Raw genomic sequence first — 16,879 nt, 5'->3', positions numbered from 1 at the left:
GCCGGAGGCGAGGGGGCGGGGACTGGAGCTAGAAGAGCCAGGCTTTGAGTTGAAGGCGGGAAAATGGCGGATTCGTCGGTACGCGGCGTTGGGTGAGTAGAGGCGCCGCGAGTCTGGATTTTGTAGGTGCCAGCAGGAAAGCCATGGTCGAGGGCTGGGGGCAGAGGGACAGCAGAGTTAGGAAACGAGGGGTCTCTCGGGATGAGTCCACACATGATCCCTCTAGAAACCATCTAGGACGCGCAGGATCCGGGAGGCCCGGCGTGAGGTCTCTGCGCATGTTCGGAGCGCAGGCTCTGGAGAAGACCGCAAGTTCGAGTCCCAGATGTCCCGCTTTGATCCAGAGCCCTCTTGGGCAAGTGGCTTAACGTCTCTGTGCCTGGCTTTCTTCCCCTGCGAAACAGGGCTGATGACATCGCACTCAATCTGTAGGCCTCCTGTGAGGCTTTAAAGCGCTTACAGCAGTGCTTGGCCTCTCACATTGCTCCTCCTGCATGGCTAGTTTGTGTTCCTGGAGTCTCCTCCTCTTCCAGCTCTTCCAAAATGGAAACCTGGGAGGCATTCCAGACTTTCCCACACCGCCCCCTGCCCCCAGCTGAGTTGTCAGCGATTCCTGCCTCACTGTCCCCTCTCACCTGTTATGTCAGGCTTCATTCTTTCTTTTTTTAATTTAAGGCAAAATGCACAGGACTTCAAATTCATCATTGTAAAGTGAGCAATTCCACAGCATGAAGACATTTGCAATGTTGTACAACCACCACTTCTGTCAAGCTCTAGAACATTCTCTTCAGCCCAGAAGGAAATCCTGTATCCATTAGTAGTCACTCTCCATTCTTCATCCATCTCAGTATGTTCCTGGCAACCACCAATCAGTTTTCTGTCACTATGGATTTGCCTGTTCTGAAAATTTCATGAAAATGGAATATGGCCTTTTATATCTGGCTTCTTTCACTCATCATGTTTTTGAAGTTCATTGTTTTAGTATGCATTAGGACTGCATTCCTTTTTTAAGGCCAAATAATATTCAGGCTTTCTTATTTTTTTCTTTTTTCTTTTTTAAAATTGAGATATAATTGACATACAACATTAGTTTAGGTGTACAGCACAGTGATTTAAGTTTGTGTATGTTGTGAAATGATCACCACAATTAAATCTATTTAACCTCTCACCATAGTTTTGTTTTTCTTGTGATGAGAACTTTAAAAATTTACTCTCATAGCACCTTTTAAATATGCAATACGGTATTATTACCTGTAGTCACCATGCTGTACATTGCATCTCCATGATTTATTTTATAATTGAAAGTTTGTATCTTTTGACCCCCTTCACCCATTTCACCCCACCTCCCTGCCCCTGGTAACTACCAATCCATTCTCTATGAGTTCAGTGTTTTGTTTTGAGATTCTACATATAGGTGAGATCATACAGTATTTTGTCTTTCTCAGTCTGATTTATCTCAGCATAATGTCGAAGTCCATCTATGTTGCAAATAGCAAGATATCCTTTTTGATGACTGAGTAGTATTCCATTATACATCTCATATATCACTGTATAGAATATATAACATATCTTACTCAGCAGTCCCCAACTTTTTTGGCACCAGGGACCGGTGCTCCTATGAGAATCTAAAGCCTGATGATCTGAGGTGAAGCTGAGGTGGTGATGCTAGCACTGGGGAGCGGCTGCAAATACAGAAGAAGCTTCACTTGCTCGCTGCTGCTTACCGCTTGCTGTGTGGCCCAGTTCCTAACAGGCCGTGGACTGCTTTGGATAAATACCCAGAAGTGGAATTGCTGGATCATGTCGTAGTTCTATTTTTAGTTTTTTGAGGAACTTTCAAACTGTTTTCCACAGTGGCTATACAAATTTACATTTCCACCAAAGTGCACAAGGGTTCCAACTTCTCCACATCCTTACCAACACTTGTTGTTTCTTGTCTTTTTGATAATAGCTATTCTAACAGGTGTGAGGAGGTGTCTCATTGCATTTCCACGATACTTAGTTATTTTTGATAGTTTTATGCAGCCTTCCAAGTTCCGTCTTCAGTCCCATGCTCCTGATCACCCATTCATCTTGCCGGGGGCTTTCAACCTTGACAATAGACATCTGAGGCTGGATCATCTCTGTGATGGGGGCCATCCTGTGTATCAGAGGGTGTTGAGCAGCATTTCTGACCTTGGCCCATTCCAATAGCATCCCCTTCTGTTATGACAATCACAGATGTCTTCAAATATTGCCAGATGTCTCATGGGAGTCATAATTGCCCTTGAGCGAGCACCCCTAAGTTATTCATATATAAGATATTTATCAAATGCCTCCTGTCTGCCAGGTTGTTATAGACTGATGTTTATGGTGCTTCCCCCTTCCCACCACCTTCTGCTCTCCCAAATTCATATGTTGGGGCCCTAAGCACCCCTTGTGGCTGTATTTGGAGATGTAGTCTCTATGGAAGTAATTAAAGCTAAGCGAAGTCATAAGGGTGGAGCCCTGATCTGAAAGGATTGGTGTCCTTATAAGAAGAGACATCAGAGAGCTTGCTGTGTGTTCTAGCTTGCTCTCCCTTCCGCCCGCTCTCTCCCCTTCTGCAGGAGGCCACCTACCTTACCTGTACCTTGATCTTAGAATGTCGTTTAAGTCTCATTTTGTGATGGCAGCTTGAGCAGATGTATACATAGGCACTGGAGAATGGTGAGGAGCATCCTGGTCCCTGTCCTTCTGGAGCCTTAGAGCCTGTCTTCTTCCCAGCTGTCAGTGGTCTTCATGAAACATGGCTGACAGTGTTCATTTCCTATAGCCTGAGAGTGAGCTGAAAATGGTTTGTACATCTTTAAATGGTTGATAAAAACATCAATAGTAGAAGAATGCTTTGTGACTCATGAAAATTGTATGAAATTCAAATGTCACTGTGTATAAATGAAGTTTTATTGGAACATAGTCACGCCCATTTCTCTCTGCATCATCCATGGCTGCTTCGTGTTCCAAAGACAAGGTCGAGTAGTTGTGACTGCAAACACATAGCCCACAGAGCTGAGAATATTTACTGTCTGGGCTGTATTTAGCTCTGGGCTATAGGACCAGGTCTGAGCCCTTAAGTTAGGCTTTCAGAACTGCCAGCCTGGCTTAGCGTTCTCTCCTGATCCCATCTCTCTGTCTGCGTTCTCCAGCTAAGCCATAGGGATGATCAATTTCTATTTCCACATCATTCTTCTCTGCCTCTGTGCCCTTGGCCTTGTTGATCCCTGGCTTAGAACATCCTTCCCCTTGTACAAGCAAAAGACGGTTTGTTGCCCCTTTACTTGTCTGGGGCACCCTTCACACATGCCCGACAGGGAAATGCTGCTCTTCCCTCTCACGGAAGGAGTTCCATCTCTCGTTCACTGCGTATCCCCAGCAGCAAACAGCAGGCACATAACTGCTTGCTGAATTAATGAACCTGTGACATAAGTTGAGATCTTTGAGGCTTGGCAAATATGCTCGATCTTCTCACTCTGGGCCCTTCTCAGTTCAGGCGTTGGGCTATGCTGTGTCATCCCAGGTGACAGGGCTCCATGTCTCTCTTCCTGTCAAGGTGGCCCAGAGATCAGAAGCCCAGGCTTCGCCCTGGCCTCCCTCAGTTTCAATTACATTAACAAGACTCCCTCTCTCTTTTAGGAAGCCTTCCTCAGGGGGTCCAAGTACTCCTAGTGGCGCTAAGGCGAAAGGAAGAAGAACACAAGGTGAGTCAAGTTAGAATCCACATTATTTTCTAGTAAGTGCCGTTGCGGGAGAAAAATCAGAGCAGAGCAGGGGAATGACTTTATCTTCTTCCTGTCACACCTTGGGGGATTTCAAGTCTGGTCACCGAACTCTGCCTGCAGGCTCTGCCTGTATGGCAGGGCCCGGTGGGGTTCATCTAGAGCAGTGGGCCCTTCTAGCACTGGGGGTCACAGGCTATGCTCAGGACTTGTCACTTGGAAGTGTAGGTGAGGAGAATGTGAGTTAAGTTCATTATCAAACAGAAATTTCCTAAGTTTCCTCTGTGTCAGCGCATCAGTCCTTTGGGAGTGCCCCCATGTCCCATGTCCACCTGAAGGTCTAGGGTCACTGTGAGCAGCCCTCCTTGACTCATGGCAGTACCCAGTTTGGTGGCAGACTCAAGCCTCTGAAATGATGAAGTATTTTCCTAAAGTGTGCTGTGTGGCAGAGCACGTCTCAGAGAACTTAGAGCAGAATCGTGTCTCTAACATCTCTTCTATTTTACACATGGTCTGGTTCTCGAACACATTATATCCTTCGCTATAACATTGTTGTTGTGGAAAACCCACCACTGTTTAAAACAAACAGGTGCATTCTAGTTTTCTGGAAACCTGAAACTGTTTTTCAACTGTCCCAGGAGCTCAGAGCCTTGGCTCCTTCCTAGGTGTGAAGACCCTTTGCTGACAGTGTTAGAAAGACCCAGCGTAGGATGGTCTTTTCCCATTTGGAACCGGTGGTGTCCTTCGCCCCAACCTCTTACCTTCACAGTGGCTTGACTCTCCCCCAGACCCTGCCCAGTCCTGGCTTCAACCCCAGGGACCTCCTGCCTGAGCCCACTCTCCCTGTAGGCATGGTTCTTCCCCGCCCGGGGCACGCTCAGGGCAACCACTGCCTCTATGGCCTGTGCCAGGTTCCCCGTTAACTGGATACGCCTCCTTTCAGGGTGGCGGCTGCAACCCCAATCTCCAGTGGAAGATAAAAACCTTGGTGTGAAGATAGGATTGAAATCAGTCTTGTTTAACTGAACTGTGGGGCCCTGTGACGTTGACCATGTTGCTCTCCCTGAGTAAAAAGGGAGACCCTGAGTGCTAGTGGCACCTGGAAGAAGTGTGGAATCGTGCATTGGATGCATCGTTGAGCACCTGCTCTCTGCAAGTGGCAGAATGCAGCAACCCAAACAGTCATGAGTCCCTGCTCTCAGGGAGCAGGCTGTCTGGGACACAGGTGGTGCCACTAGTGGAGAAGTAAAGAGACCCAGGGTGTGGAGGACAGTGACAGATGCTGTGGATAAAACAGCAGGATAGGGGAGCTTCCAGGTCCAAAGGAGGTGCTGGGCTGAGCAGAGCCAGGAAGAGGGGCAGGCGTGGAAGCTGCTGCTGGTTGGAGATCGTGGTAATGGAGTGAGTGAGGGGGCTGAGGAGGGGAGAGGTCAGAGGGGTGCCCTGAGTTGTGGTGCGGGATCTGCAAGGTGCCTGGAAGAGCTCAGGCTTCACCAGCTGGTGGACTGGCAAGACAGCCTGTTGTCGGCTGCCAGGGGGACAGCCAGCCTAGAGGCCTGCAGGATGTTTCAGGAGGAAGGAGCAGGTGAGCACTGCACCCAGTGCTGCTGATGGCTCGGGATGAAGACTAAGAATGCCTGGTGGGCTTTAGAGCAGGGAGCTCTCAGTGATCTTGTGGAAATGAGTTTCTTCTGTGCAGTGGTGGGTATGAGAGCTGGGGTGGGGGATGGGAAGAGGGATTCAAGGGAAGAGGGAAGTGTGGAGGAGGAAGCAGAGAAATGGGGGTGAGTCTGAGGGGTTGGAAAGGAATTAACAGTGTGACTGTTGGAGAGAGGAGCGGGTGGTGGGGGGAGGGGTTGCCAAGGCAGTTTTATTGTGGGGTGAGAGTTGGTGCTAACACCCAGAGTGGGTCTTTGCTTTACCCCAGAGCACAGAGGTCCGTCCATGTGGCGAGGCCAGGATACAGCTCGGAGGCTGGGAGGTGTCTGGATGCCAAGGAAGAGGGGTCTCTTGGGGCCACTGCTGCCTTTCCAGGGAAGTAGGAGACAGGTGCCCAGCTGACCAGAGGGATGGGCCCAGGGGAGCAGAGATGTGGGATGGTCTAGGAGGGGATGGGGGACAGAACAGAGGACTGTGGGTGATCACTGGGGCTGCAGCAAGAGCCCATGGAAGCTGGGAGGACAGATATGGTATTCTCCATCCACATTCAATGCCCCAGGGGCAGGAGTGGAAGGGGGGCCTGCGGCTGAGCTGTCTCAAGGGATACTATGTGTCTGAGAAGGGCCTTGGCACTGAGCATGTCCAGGGGAGCTGTCCTGAGCTAGGAGAGGAGGGGTGAGGGGACATGAAAGGATGTACCATCAGTGGGTCAGAGACAGTGGGTGAAGTAGTGGTTGGGGTCATGACTCTGGGGAGTGAACTGGGGACGAAGGAGGAGGCAAACAGGTGGCATTCTGTGGAAGGTCTTTCTTCCTTTCCCTGTCTGGCCCCTGAGTCCCTTTTCTCCTTTGACCTTCGGAGCATAGTCCTTGGTCTTTCTTGACCATAGCTCCTGTGGATCTCGGTGGCTCTGCCCCAAGCCCAGGGACTTGCACATAGTAGGTATCCCATACATGTTTTTGCATACAGTAGGAGTTCTAACATGTTTTTGCATGCTGTAGTTATTTCATAAATGTTCTTGCACACAGTAGGTATCTCATACATGTTTGGCATACAGTAGGTGTTCTAACATGTTTTCTCATACGGTAGGTATCCCATAAATGTTCTTGCTGAAGGACAGGGTTGGAGAGGAGCAAGGGGAGCATCTCTCCTGTTCCTGCTGTTGATCAGTGAGGGCCGATGGCACCCGGCTCTGGGGGAGGTGGTGCGAGTCCTTAGTGCATAGTGGGTCTTCACACACCCATTGCAGTTTTTGTTATAAACTAACAGTATGTCCCTCACAGGTGGAAAAGTGGTTGAGTCCCGATACTTGCAGTATGAGAAGAAAACCACCAAAAAGGTAACACATAATGTACGTTTGAAACAGCTCTGAGGCAGTTTTGATGAACTTGGAATTCTCTTGAGCCAGGCAGAAAGAACCTGCTTCTGAAGGCAGCATTTTGGGGACTTTGCCCTGTTGCCTTTGAAGTCATCCCACCCTTTATACCAAGTCCTACGTCTCTATTTTGAGTGGCCAATTGCTTTGACAATTCCTTTTGCAAAGCAGTTATCTCTCTTGATACCTAAAATTGTTTCTGTCTTTCGACCTTATAATTCCTTTTCTGGATTCTGTCCTGAAGCAGTTCTGTTGAGTGTCCAGCACACAATCCCTGGCCTTGGCTGGTATTTAAAAAAAAAACACCTGCAGGGCTTTAGAGAGCTGCTATGGGAAAAACAATGTGCCTGAATCACCTAGTGTTAGAGGAAGAGTTTTATGAACTACCTGTAGCCAGCCACACCATGAAAATTATGAAACCACTGAAAACGATGGAACAAAACACTGAACATCAGAGCATGCTTTGTCTGACGCTTAATGAAAACAATTAGTACGTTACCCAATTATGTGTTTTGTTTCAGTGCGTACGTACTGAAAATGTGAGGTGAAGGTCACGTTACCAAATCACTGTTTGTGGTAAAACCTAGTTAAATATTCATTTCTGCTGGTTTTTTTTTTTTTTTTTTGGTTTACTCTAGATAGGGTGAATGGCAGGTTCGTAAAAATGTAACTTAAGATCTATCCTGAGGAAAAAAGATAGCTTTGTACAAATTGTTCGAAATGCTTCTGGTAGTGATTTTCTTAAATGGGCTTTATTTTTGTAAAGCAGTTGTAGTTTCACAGCAAAATTGAGTGGAAAGTATAGAGATTTCTCATATACCCCCTCCCCCTACACTTGCGTATCCTCCCCAACTATCAATATCCTGCACCAGAGTGGTGCGTGTTTGCAGTCAGTAAACCTATGTAGACACACTATCACCCAGAATCCGTGATTTACAGTATTGAAGTAATTTTCAACAAAGAATCATAATCCACACACACTTCATAATTTTAATGTTGCCTTTCAAACTTGGTTATAGCGCCCCTGTGTGTCTATATGCTATATGTAGTATTTGGATCTTTAATAAGAGTTTTTCATTTTTTTCATCTTTTAAATTAAGGTATGGTAAATCCTCACTTAACATCGTCAATAGGTTCTTGGAACTGCAGTAAAATGATGTATAAAGAAACCAATTTTACCACAGACTAATTGATATAAACAAGAGTTAAGTTTCTATGGCATCTCATCAATGTTATAAAGAAATATTATTTGAGGACCTGCTGCATAATTTACATGGAGAAACGTGTCACTCTTTTCAACATCCAGTTCTGCGAGTTTGACAAACACATTCAGTTATGGACCCACCACAATTGAGATACAGAACGATCTGTCACCCCCAAATCCCCTTGTGCTCTCATGGAGCTGGCCCCTCCTCACCCCATCAACCCTGATCTGTTTTCTGTACCTGTCTGTAGTTTTGCCTTTTCCAGAAGGCCTATTGTCACACAATAGGCCTTGTATCTTCCTTCTTTCATGTGAAGAGCACATGGAGGTCCCTCCCTGCCATTGCCTATAACAGTGTTGGTTCCTTATGATGGCTAAAGAATATTCCACCCTATGGATGGTCCACAGGGTGCTCAGCTGGTACAGGATGTTTGGTTTGTCCCGTTTTTGGCAATTTTGAACAAAGCTACCTTAAACATTTCTGCGCAGGATCCATGTGGATGTGTCCTCATTTCTCCCAGGAGAGAAATTACTGGGTTATGGTGTGAGCATATGTTTGAGTGTGAGAAACTGCCCAACTGTTATCTGAAGTGGCTGCACCCACTTACGTTCCCACCAGCCACTGAGAGTTCCGGTTGGTAAGAGTGAAGCCATTCTAGTGGGTGTGAAGTGGTATCTCATAGTGGTTTTAATTGCATTTCCATAGAAACTGATGGTATTGAGCGTCTTTTTGTGTGCTTATTAGCCATTCCTATATCTTTGGTGATGTGTCCATTTGAATCTTTGGCCCATTTTTTCAGCAGGTTGTTTTGTCATTATTGAGTTTTGAGAGCCCTTTGTATATCTTGGATGCCACCCTGTATAGGAATTGGCAAATATTTTCTCCCATTATGTGGCTTGTTGTGTTTTCATTCTCTTAAGTGTCTTGTGAGGAGCAGAAGTCCTTGATTTTGATGAAGTCCGATTTATCAATTTCTCTTTTTATGGACTGTGCTTTTGGTGTCTCATCTAAGAAATCTTTTCCTAACCCAAGATCAAAAAGATATTCTCCTGTGTTTTCTTCTAGTTGTATAGTTTTAGGTTTTACATTAAGGTCTGTGATCCATTGTGAATTACTTTTTGTATCTGGTACGATGATGGAATTGAAGTTCTCTTGTTCCAGTACCATTTTTTAAAATGACTTTCATTTCCCTATTGTATTGTCTCATCACCTCTGTCAAAAACCAGTTACCCATATATGAATGCATAATTTCTGGCCTCTGTTCTTTTCCATTGTTCTATGCGTCTATCTGTAGGCCAGTTCCACACTGCTGAGATTATTGTTAGCTTTGTGGCAAGTCTTGAAATCAGGTAATGTGAATTCTCCTACTTTGTTCTTTTCTAAAACTATTTGACTCTTCTAATTCCTTTGCCTTTCCATATAAATTTTATTCTTAGCTTGACATTTTTTACCAAATCTGCTGGGATTGTGATTGTATTGAATGTATGCATTAGATTAGGGAGAATCTTAAAAATACCATCTTAAAAATACCAACTCTTTAAATCCACGATCATTGTGTAGGTCTTCGTTTACTTAGGTCTTCCTGGATTTCTTTCAACAGTGTTTTGTAGTCTCCAGCTCACAGACCTTCCCTGTGTTTTGTTAGGTTTATCCTTAAGTATTTGGTGTTTTTTAGTTCTATACATGATACTATCTTTTAATTTCAATTTCCAAAGTTATTTATTGCTAGAAATATGATTGATTTAAAAAACTTCGACCCTCTATTCTGCAACTTTGCTAAACTTACTAATTTTAGTAGCATTTTAAAATATGTTTTGGAATTTTCAACACGAAGAATCATGTCTGTAAGAAGCGAGTTTTATTTCTTCTTTTCCTGTTTGCCTTTTATTTCTTATTTTAGAACTTCCAGTACAAGGTCGAATAGGAGTGGCCTTTGTGCATTGAAGTATTCTTACTCTTTATGAGGTTTTTTTTCTTTTATATAATTATATTACAATGGCTTACTAGCTCTGTGGCTTGCTTGCATTTTTAAGTTTTGAAAATGAGTACCTGTACAAAAACTTTGTTTTTCCTGATGTCCAAAGTAATATATTCTGTCTATAAAACTGACAAATACTAAAATGTGTACAGAAAATCAGTTATCTGTAATCTGCTATATCAGAGATAATCATTGACAAACATTTTGGTGGCTTCCTGTGTTCCATGCACGTGAGGGTATCCTTTTTTACAAAATTAGTTTGTCCCGTACTTGCACAACTAAATGTTAGAACTCCTTAAGTCTGTCCCTTGCCTCAAAGTAAGAGCAGATGCAAACTGTGTGGACCACGAAGGGGCCTCTTCTCATGAAGGGGAGGTGTCTTGTCCCCTGAAAGTCATGTGTTTTCTAATAGGCTCCTGCAACAGATGCTTTAAAGACCAGTGAGAAGATGCCTGAAGGTGGAAGGAAACCCAACCCACTCCAGAAGAGCAAAGGTGCGTACCATTGGAGGGGGATGCGAAATGGCTGTGGAGCTCAGGAAACGATGAGCATGATGGTGAATTGTGTTTTCAAGTATGCTGAGTTAAAACTCCCTCTTTTCTCTCTCGGAAGCATTAGAAGAAAGAGCTAGGCAAGGAGTTTCAGTATAAAGACAGATTCGGGGCATCTGGGGAGCTGAAAGGGGATGGTGGGATAGCGGGGGGAGATCAGTTCCTTCCTCTGAGTTGTCATCGTGGCTCTTCTTGTGGCATCAGTTCCTTAATCACATGACTATTTCTCACCAGAGCTCTGAGACCAAGACTCCCAGAGAAGGCGTGAGGCCTCATCCTGCCTCTCACTGCCTTGGGTTGGGTCTTCCTTGTAATGGTCTCCCCATATCCTTTTTCTAGGAGCTGTCACCAAGATGATAAAAAATTTTAGTTTTCCTGATTATAGATGTGACATGTGTTCGATATAAAAAAAAAAATGGAAAATGTAGACCAGGAGGAGGAAGCTTCCTTACAGTCTGCCACTCAGACCATCACTATTGGTATATTTGGTGTTTAGTTCTAGGCACTGTGCTCATCTAGAAGTCTGGGTGGGGGCGCTCTCCCACTGTAGCACTTCATCTAGTGTCTCACGTGCCGTCCTCTTCAGTAAGAGTGGGCAGCTCTTTGTTTGCATGAGAGCAAGTCACAAAAAGCAAAACTTTCTTGGCCCCTACTCCCTTGTTCAAAATGGCGACAGCTTTGAGTCTCATAGGAAAAAATTAAATGTTCTTTTACAAGTTAGATTTCTTACTTTACTCTTCAAATCAAGGGTCAGAAACCATTTTCTGAGCCAGATGGCAAATATTTTAGGCTTTGCAAGACAGATAATTTCTGTTGCAAAGACTCAACTCTGCTGTTTGCAGTGTGAAAGTAGTCACAGACCATACATACACAAATGGGCATGTCTGTCCCAATAAAACTTTATTAACAAATACAGGAAGTGGGCCGGGTTTGGCCTGTGAGCTGTGTTTGCCGATCCTGATTTATATGTTTGTCAGAACTTGCACTGTTCCTTGACCCAGGTATGATTGAGAAGCAGGCACATGGAGCCCGAGCCAGGCTTCTGATGTTTTCTCAATGCAGTTAGTTGAGGGCGGTGCATGAATCTGAGAAAACTGGCATGGTCTGAGGGGTCAGAAACTGAGCCTGCCACATTAAAAAATCAGAGTTCTTACCTGGTGCAGTTCAGACCCCAGGGGACACCAGGCAGTGTCTGGAGATATTTTTGGTGGTTGTGATCGAGGGTGGAGGTATGCTACTTGAATCTATCTAGTAGAGGGAAGACAGGATGCTGCTCAACACCCTACAGGGCACAGGACAGCCCCACAACAAAGACTGACAAAGACTCATCCAGCCCCAAATGTGCTAAGGCTAAGACACCATGATACAAACATAACCATGACTTAGAGGGACTGCTCTTCGAACACCAAGTATACCAATAGGAAATGACTTTTTTTTAATGATCTTCTATACATGCAGTTTGCAAAACATTACTCTGTACAAAAGCAGGAGAAAGAGCTGAGGGCAGAATAAGTATATGGCATGTATTAGAGTCCAAAAAGGTTGCCCACTTCCTGACTTGGGTGTAGAGCATCCTGGTGATATGCTGACTGCCTGGGATTCTCCTTGGGCCCACAGAGAGCGGTGCAGTCTTCGGCAAAGGAGACCTGCAGTCTACATTGCTGGAAGGACACGGCACCGCCCCGCCAGACCTGGATCTCTCGGCCATTAATGGTAAATCGTTCATTTCACTTCTTTTTCCCAACCGGGGGTTGCATTGCATCTCCGGGGGCTTCCGAACTGTTCTCTTCTCACCTTAAAAACGATTTTCTTGGTCTTAGAGAAAAGTGTGCTCAGAAAGACCCCACAATTAGAAAAAACAATGTCAAAGAAAACCGAGTCGACATCATTTTCCGCCTCACGGAAAAAGAACCCAGTAAGTGTCTGAAGGGAGAGGGAAGCTGCTAATGGGTTGGATAAATCTGATTTAACTCCTGCCCTGTGCCAGATGTCACTCAAGGCCTAAGGCTCCAGGAACAAATGAGTCACCCATGCCTTTTAGAGCAAAAACCAGCCCATGTTCTTATATCATGTGTAGAATTTGTTTCTGCAAGTTCATGGACAGGAGTAGATAGAAATGTGGGATCCTGTGAAAAATGAGATTGGGGCCTTGTTTGCGGTGCCGTGCTAGGTAGGGAGCGTGCTGGGGCTGGCCCTGTCCCCCAGCAGGAGGATGCCCCAGCTGTGGCCCTACACGGGTAGGAGGCTCAAGTCCTGACTCCAGTGTGGCACCGAGTGGGCAGGTGCCCTCCAGCTGCCAGAGCATCTTCTCCCTTCTCACAGAGTGCCCAAACAGACTAAACGAGATGATAGAAACAGCAGGTTGTAATATAGTAGAGAGTTATCCAATTACTGAACTAAATAAAGTGTTTACGGGTTAGGGTTCTTTCTCTCCCAGGGGAGAGGGCTGGATTGACACCAGTTCCTTGGGAACCCAAAGTATCTTTTCCTTCTCCTCAAGGATCTTTTCGAAGCGATGGAAATAATGGAATCCCAAACTTTACTCCTGACTCTGCTGACTGTAAAGGTGACAATGGAACCATGTTCACATGTGATGGGTGGAAGGGTGGCCTCTGTCAGCCACAGAGATGGAGTTCCCTCTGGCCTCAGCTCTTGCTCTGCACTTAACAGATCGAGAACAGTCTTGCTGCATTTGAAGAAAAGGCGGAAAGGAATTTATTAATGATGTGCCAAGAGAAGGCGGAGCTCCAGAAGAAGGTCCATGAGCTGAAGAGCAACCTTCTCCTCTGTCAGAGGAAGCAGGAGCTGTTGGATGCCCTTGACGCTCAGGTCAGTTTTGACCATGGTGTCTGAGCCGCGTGTCCCGGCAGGGTCATCGTGGCACCAGTGTATGGAGGGAGCATTTATACTGGATATAAGTCTGTGCTCAGCTTTTAACACCACCAGGTGTTGGTATGTGACAGTTTATAAGAGGATGAGCCTATCATGTTAAGTACCAACCAGCAAGAGGAACCTGACCCTTCAGTACACACATGCACATATTCTTCAGGCACTCTCAGCTTGTGCCCCAGTAACATGAAGACTCTCTCCAGGCCTGTGCAGGGGGCCAGGGTGCTGGGGGGAGGCACAGTCTTGGCACCCTGTAGTCAGTGCTAGGACAGAGGTGTCTGCGCCAAGGAAGTCATGGAACAAACCCTTGGGACCTAGAAGGGCCAAGCGGGGGATGTGGCTCCTGATGCAGTGGGTGTGTGTTCTGGGGCTGCCATCAAAAGTCCCACAGACTGGGTGGCTTAAGCATTTGAAACCTATTCTTTCTCAGTTCTGGACGTCAGAAGTGTGAGATCAAGGCGTCGGCAGGGTTGGCTCCTGAGGGCCGTGAGAGGCCTTTCTCCTTGGCTTGTAGATGCTGTCCTCTCCCTGTGTCTCTTTACTTGGTGTTCTCCCTGTGCGCGTGTCTGTCTCCAAATCTACCCCTTTTATAGGGACACCAGGCATATCGATCAGGGACCCTTCTAATGACCTCACCTTGACTTGATTCCCTCAGTAAAGACCCTGTCTCTAGATCAGGTCACATTCTGAGTGAGGTTCTGGGAGTTGGGACATCAGTAGAGGAATTATGGGGTTAGGGAGACACATTTTGGCCCATAATACCCAGTGCTTGCTCTGCAGCTAGGCCCTGGGCTGAAAATGGGGTCCCCATCTTCACAGAGTTGAACAAAAAGGAATGACAAATAATCCTTACAAAGCCCCGTGTAGACTGGGACAGCGTGTATGAGGGAAGAGGGCCTGGTGGCATCGGCCTTGTGGGGGCCGGGCGTTCCAACTCAATGCTCCAAAGCAGGCGGGCCCAGCCTTCCTGGGTCTGCTATGGTCCCAGTTGAGGGCCGGCCCTGGAGTGTGCTACAAGGCAGATATATGTTCATGGCAAGGAGGGCAGCCAGGACTTAGGGGAGAGCCCACCACGCCCATGGAATCTCTCGGAGGATTCCCTAGGAGATCCCGAAAGAGCAGCCTGTGTCTTAACCTCATATGTACCATCAGTAAAACTCCTGGGGCGGCGACTACAGGGTCTTGTCTCACAGGCCCCTCTCCCTCCTGCCCGCAGATCGAGATTCTCAGCCCCTACGAGGCTGTGGCTGAACGCTTTAAGGAGCAGTATAAGATGTTTGCGACGGCCCTGGACACCACGAGGCATGAGCTGCCCGTGAAATCAATCCACTTGGATGGTGATGGACAGCGATTCTTAGGTAGGAAATGGGGTGTCTGCCAGGCCAGGAGCAGGAGGAACCGCCAGTGTCGGAAATTCTTGTATGCCAGGCATCTTAATCCCTGCCTGTCACCTTCATAAGCATCCTCCTAGGTAGATGGTACGACCCACACCAGATGGCAGAGGACACGGGGGGCCAGTGAGACTGCGGTTAGTCTAGGGTGCATGCTGGGATTGGGACCCAGGTCTGTGGCCTCACTATCGATTTCCCACCCTGCTGAAAAGCATTCTCGGGGAACAGCCTGTATTCTGCCTTGGTGAGGGGCTTTACACAGGTGCTTTGTTGGCTGGGGCAATGACAGAGCTGTTGACCCACCTCCGTCCTACGTTCTGTGCAGAGTCGCAGGGTCCCTTTCCTGCAGAGGGGTCCCACCTAATCCTTCACTTGAAGAAATTGGCAGGTGTGAAGAGTGCTGTGCTTCATCTTTAAATTCTCTATTACAGGCATCTTCCCGAAGCAAGTTTTCTGCTGCCCTGGAGTTTGGGTATTTCTGAGCAGAGCTCTCATGAGCCTGTAAATACGTTTGCTTGAGGCTGATGTAGTAAAACACTGCCACCTAAAATCAGGTGGACTTTCCCTCTAGAACTTTCCACAAACACAGTTCAGGATCACAAAGGGTGATGCTGAATTGGCATTCTTGGACAGAGATGATTTAAAAAAAATTTTTTAACAGCTTTATTGATATATAATTCAGATACCATACAATTCACGCATTTAATACAGCTTACTGTTTTTTAGTATATTCATAGGGATGTGTAGTCATTCCTACAATCTAATTTTAGGATATTTTTGTTTCCCCCAAAAGAAACTCAGTATCTTCCCATCACCACTCCTCTCCCAGCCCTAAGCCACTGATTAACTTCTAGACAGAGATGATTCTTAATAAAACCAAGCTTTTTCCAATGTGAGATAGTAGATGCCTGACGTAGAATCTTGAAAAATGAGCCTTATTGAATGATTCTCTGTGTCAGGGTTTCCAGCTGTATAGTTTTGCAGTTCACAGCTCGTCTGTGACTCTTGGACTCCATCTCTGATAAGTTCCTTAGATGATTGACAGGATTTGGGATTGGGGGCTATATGAATTTTGTGTGGCCGCTGTAACAAAGTACCACAAAGTGGGTGGTTTAGACAATAAAATCTTATTCCTTGCCAGTTTAAGGGGCCAGAAGGCCAAAATCAAGGTGTGGGGAGGGTTGGTTCCTTCTGGAGGTTCCGGGGAATGGGAGGTCTCCCCCAGGCTCCTCTCCCCACTTCTGGGTTTGCTGGTGACCCTTGGCCTTCCGTGGCTCCTGGCAGCATCACTCCAGTCTCTGCCTCTGTCTTTACATGACCTTGTTCCCTGAGCACCTCTGTATCTAAATTTTCTTCTTAGAAGGGCACCAGTTATTGGAATAGGCCCTACCTACCCTATGACCTCATTCTAACTCAGTTACATCTACATAGTCCCCATTTCCAGTCAGGTCACAGTCACCGATACTTGAGATTAGGACCTGAACATGTCTTTTCGGGAGGATGCAATTCAGACCCCATCAGGGGGGAAATGATGTGTATTTGTAGGAACCTGTACAAGGTTCCCAAAATATTATAATGTCTTATTGTGAAGTGTGTAGATGTGTAGCTGGTGGATGGGATGTGTGCTCGAAGCAGAGAGATACTGGCTTTCCTAGAGCAGGTGTAACACAGCACAGTTATGGGCAGCTCTCCGCAGAGGTCAGGGGTACAGAGATGCTGAAAGGGGGAGTAGAAGCCATGGGATTGTTTTAAAGTTATTCACAGCGCAGGCTTTCTCCTCCTTTTGCATTTATTTCTGTTGGAGACACTAGAGTGGCATTCCAGGTCTGTTCTCATAACTGCCTGGACAGTAGGCAGGCCTGACGCATGGATGGTCTCAGGCCGCCATGACCTTAGGCAAGGGGACATGGAGGTGGTACCAGTACGTGGATGTCTTCCTTCCCAACTCTTTCTGCCTTTGAGCTCTTCATGATTCCAGCATGACATGAGAGCGTTCCAGCAAAATAGAAAAGTCTAGTCAGCCACCCCCTCATGCTTGGGTTGCTGGGGACACCCTGAAGCCTGTGGCTGACAACTTCTTTTTTCCCCGCCAGATGA

At 46.4% G+C, this 16,879-nt stretch overlaps 1 protein-coding gene across 1 annotated transcript in view; it reads left to right on the top strand.

The window, feature by feature from the left end:
* The window catches only part of HAUS8 (HAUS augmin like complex subunit 8), an 18,487-nt gene continuing 1,608 nt past the window's right edge, over nt 1-16,879 (top strand). The window contains 11 exon segments of the mRNA XM_006904261.3: nt 1-92; nt 3,652-3,716; nt 6,677-6,732; nt 10,364-10,445; nt 12,120-12,215; nt 12,323-12,417; nt 13,003-13,068; nt 13,173-13,331; nt 14,608-14,749; nt 14,867-14,869; nt 15,612-15,643. Of these exon segments, the coding sequence (XP_006904323.1) occupies nt 64-92; nt 3,652-3,716; nt 6,677-6,732; nt 10,364-10,445; nt 12,120-12,215; nt 12,323-12,417; nt 13,003-13,068; nt 13,173-13,331; nt 14,608-14,749; nt 14,867-14,869; nt 15,612-15,643 (825 nt within the window). The 5' untranslated portion in view covers nt 1-63.

The sequence above is a fragment of the Pteropus alecto genome, unplaced genomic scaffold (assembly GCF_000325575.1).
Source record: "Pteropus alecto unplaced genomic scaffold, ASM32557v1 scaffold160, whole genome shotgun sequence".
Classification (NCBI taxonomy): Eukaryota; Metazoa; Chordata; class Mammalia; order Chiroptera; family Pteropodidae; genus Pteropus; species Pteropus alecto.
The sequence above is the reverse complement of the archived record's forward strand: the minus strand, read 5'-3'. Positions and strand labels throughout refer to the sequence as shown.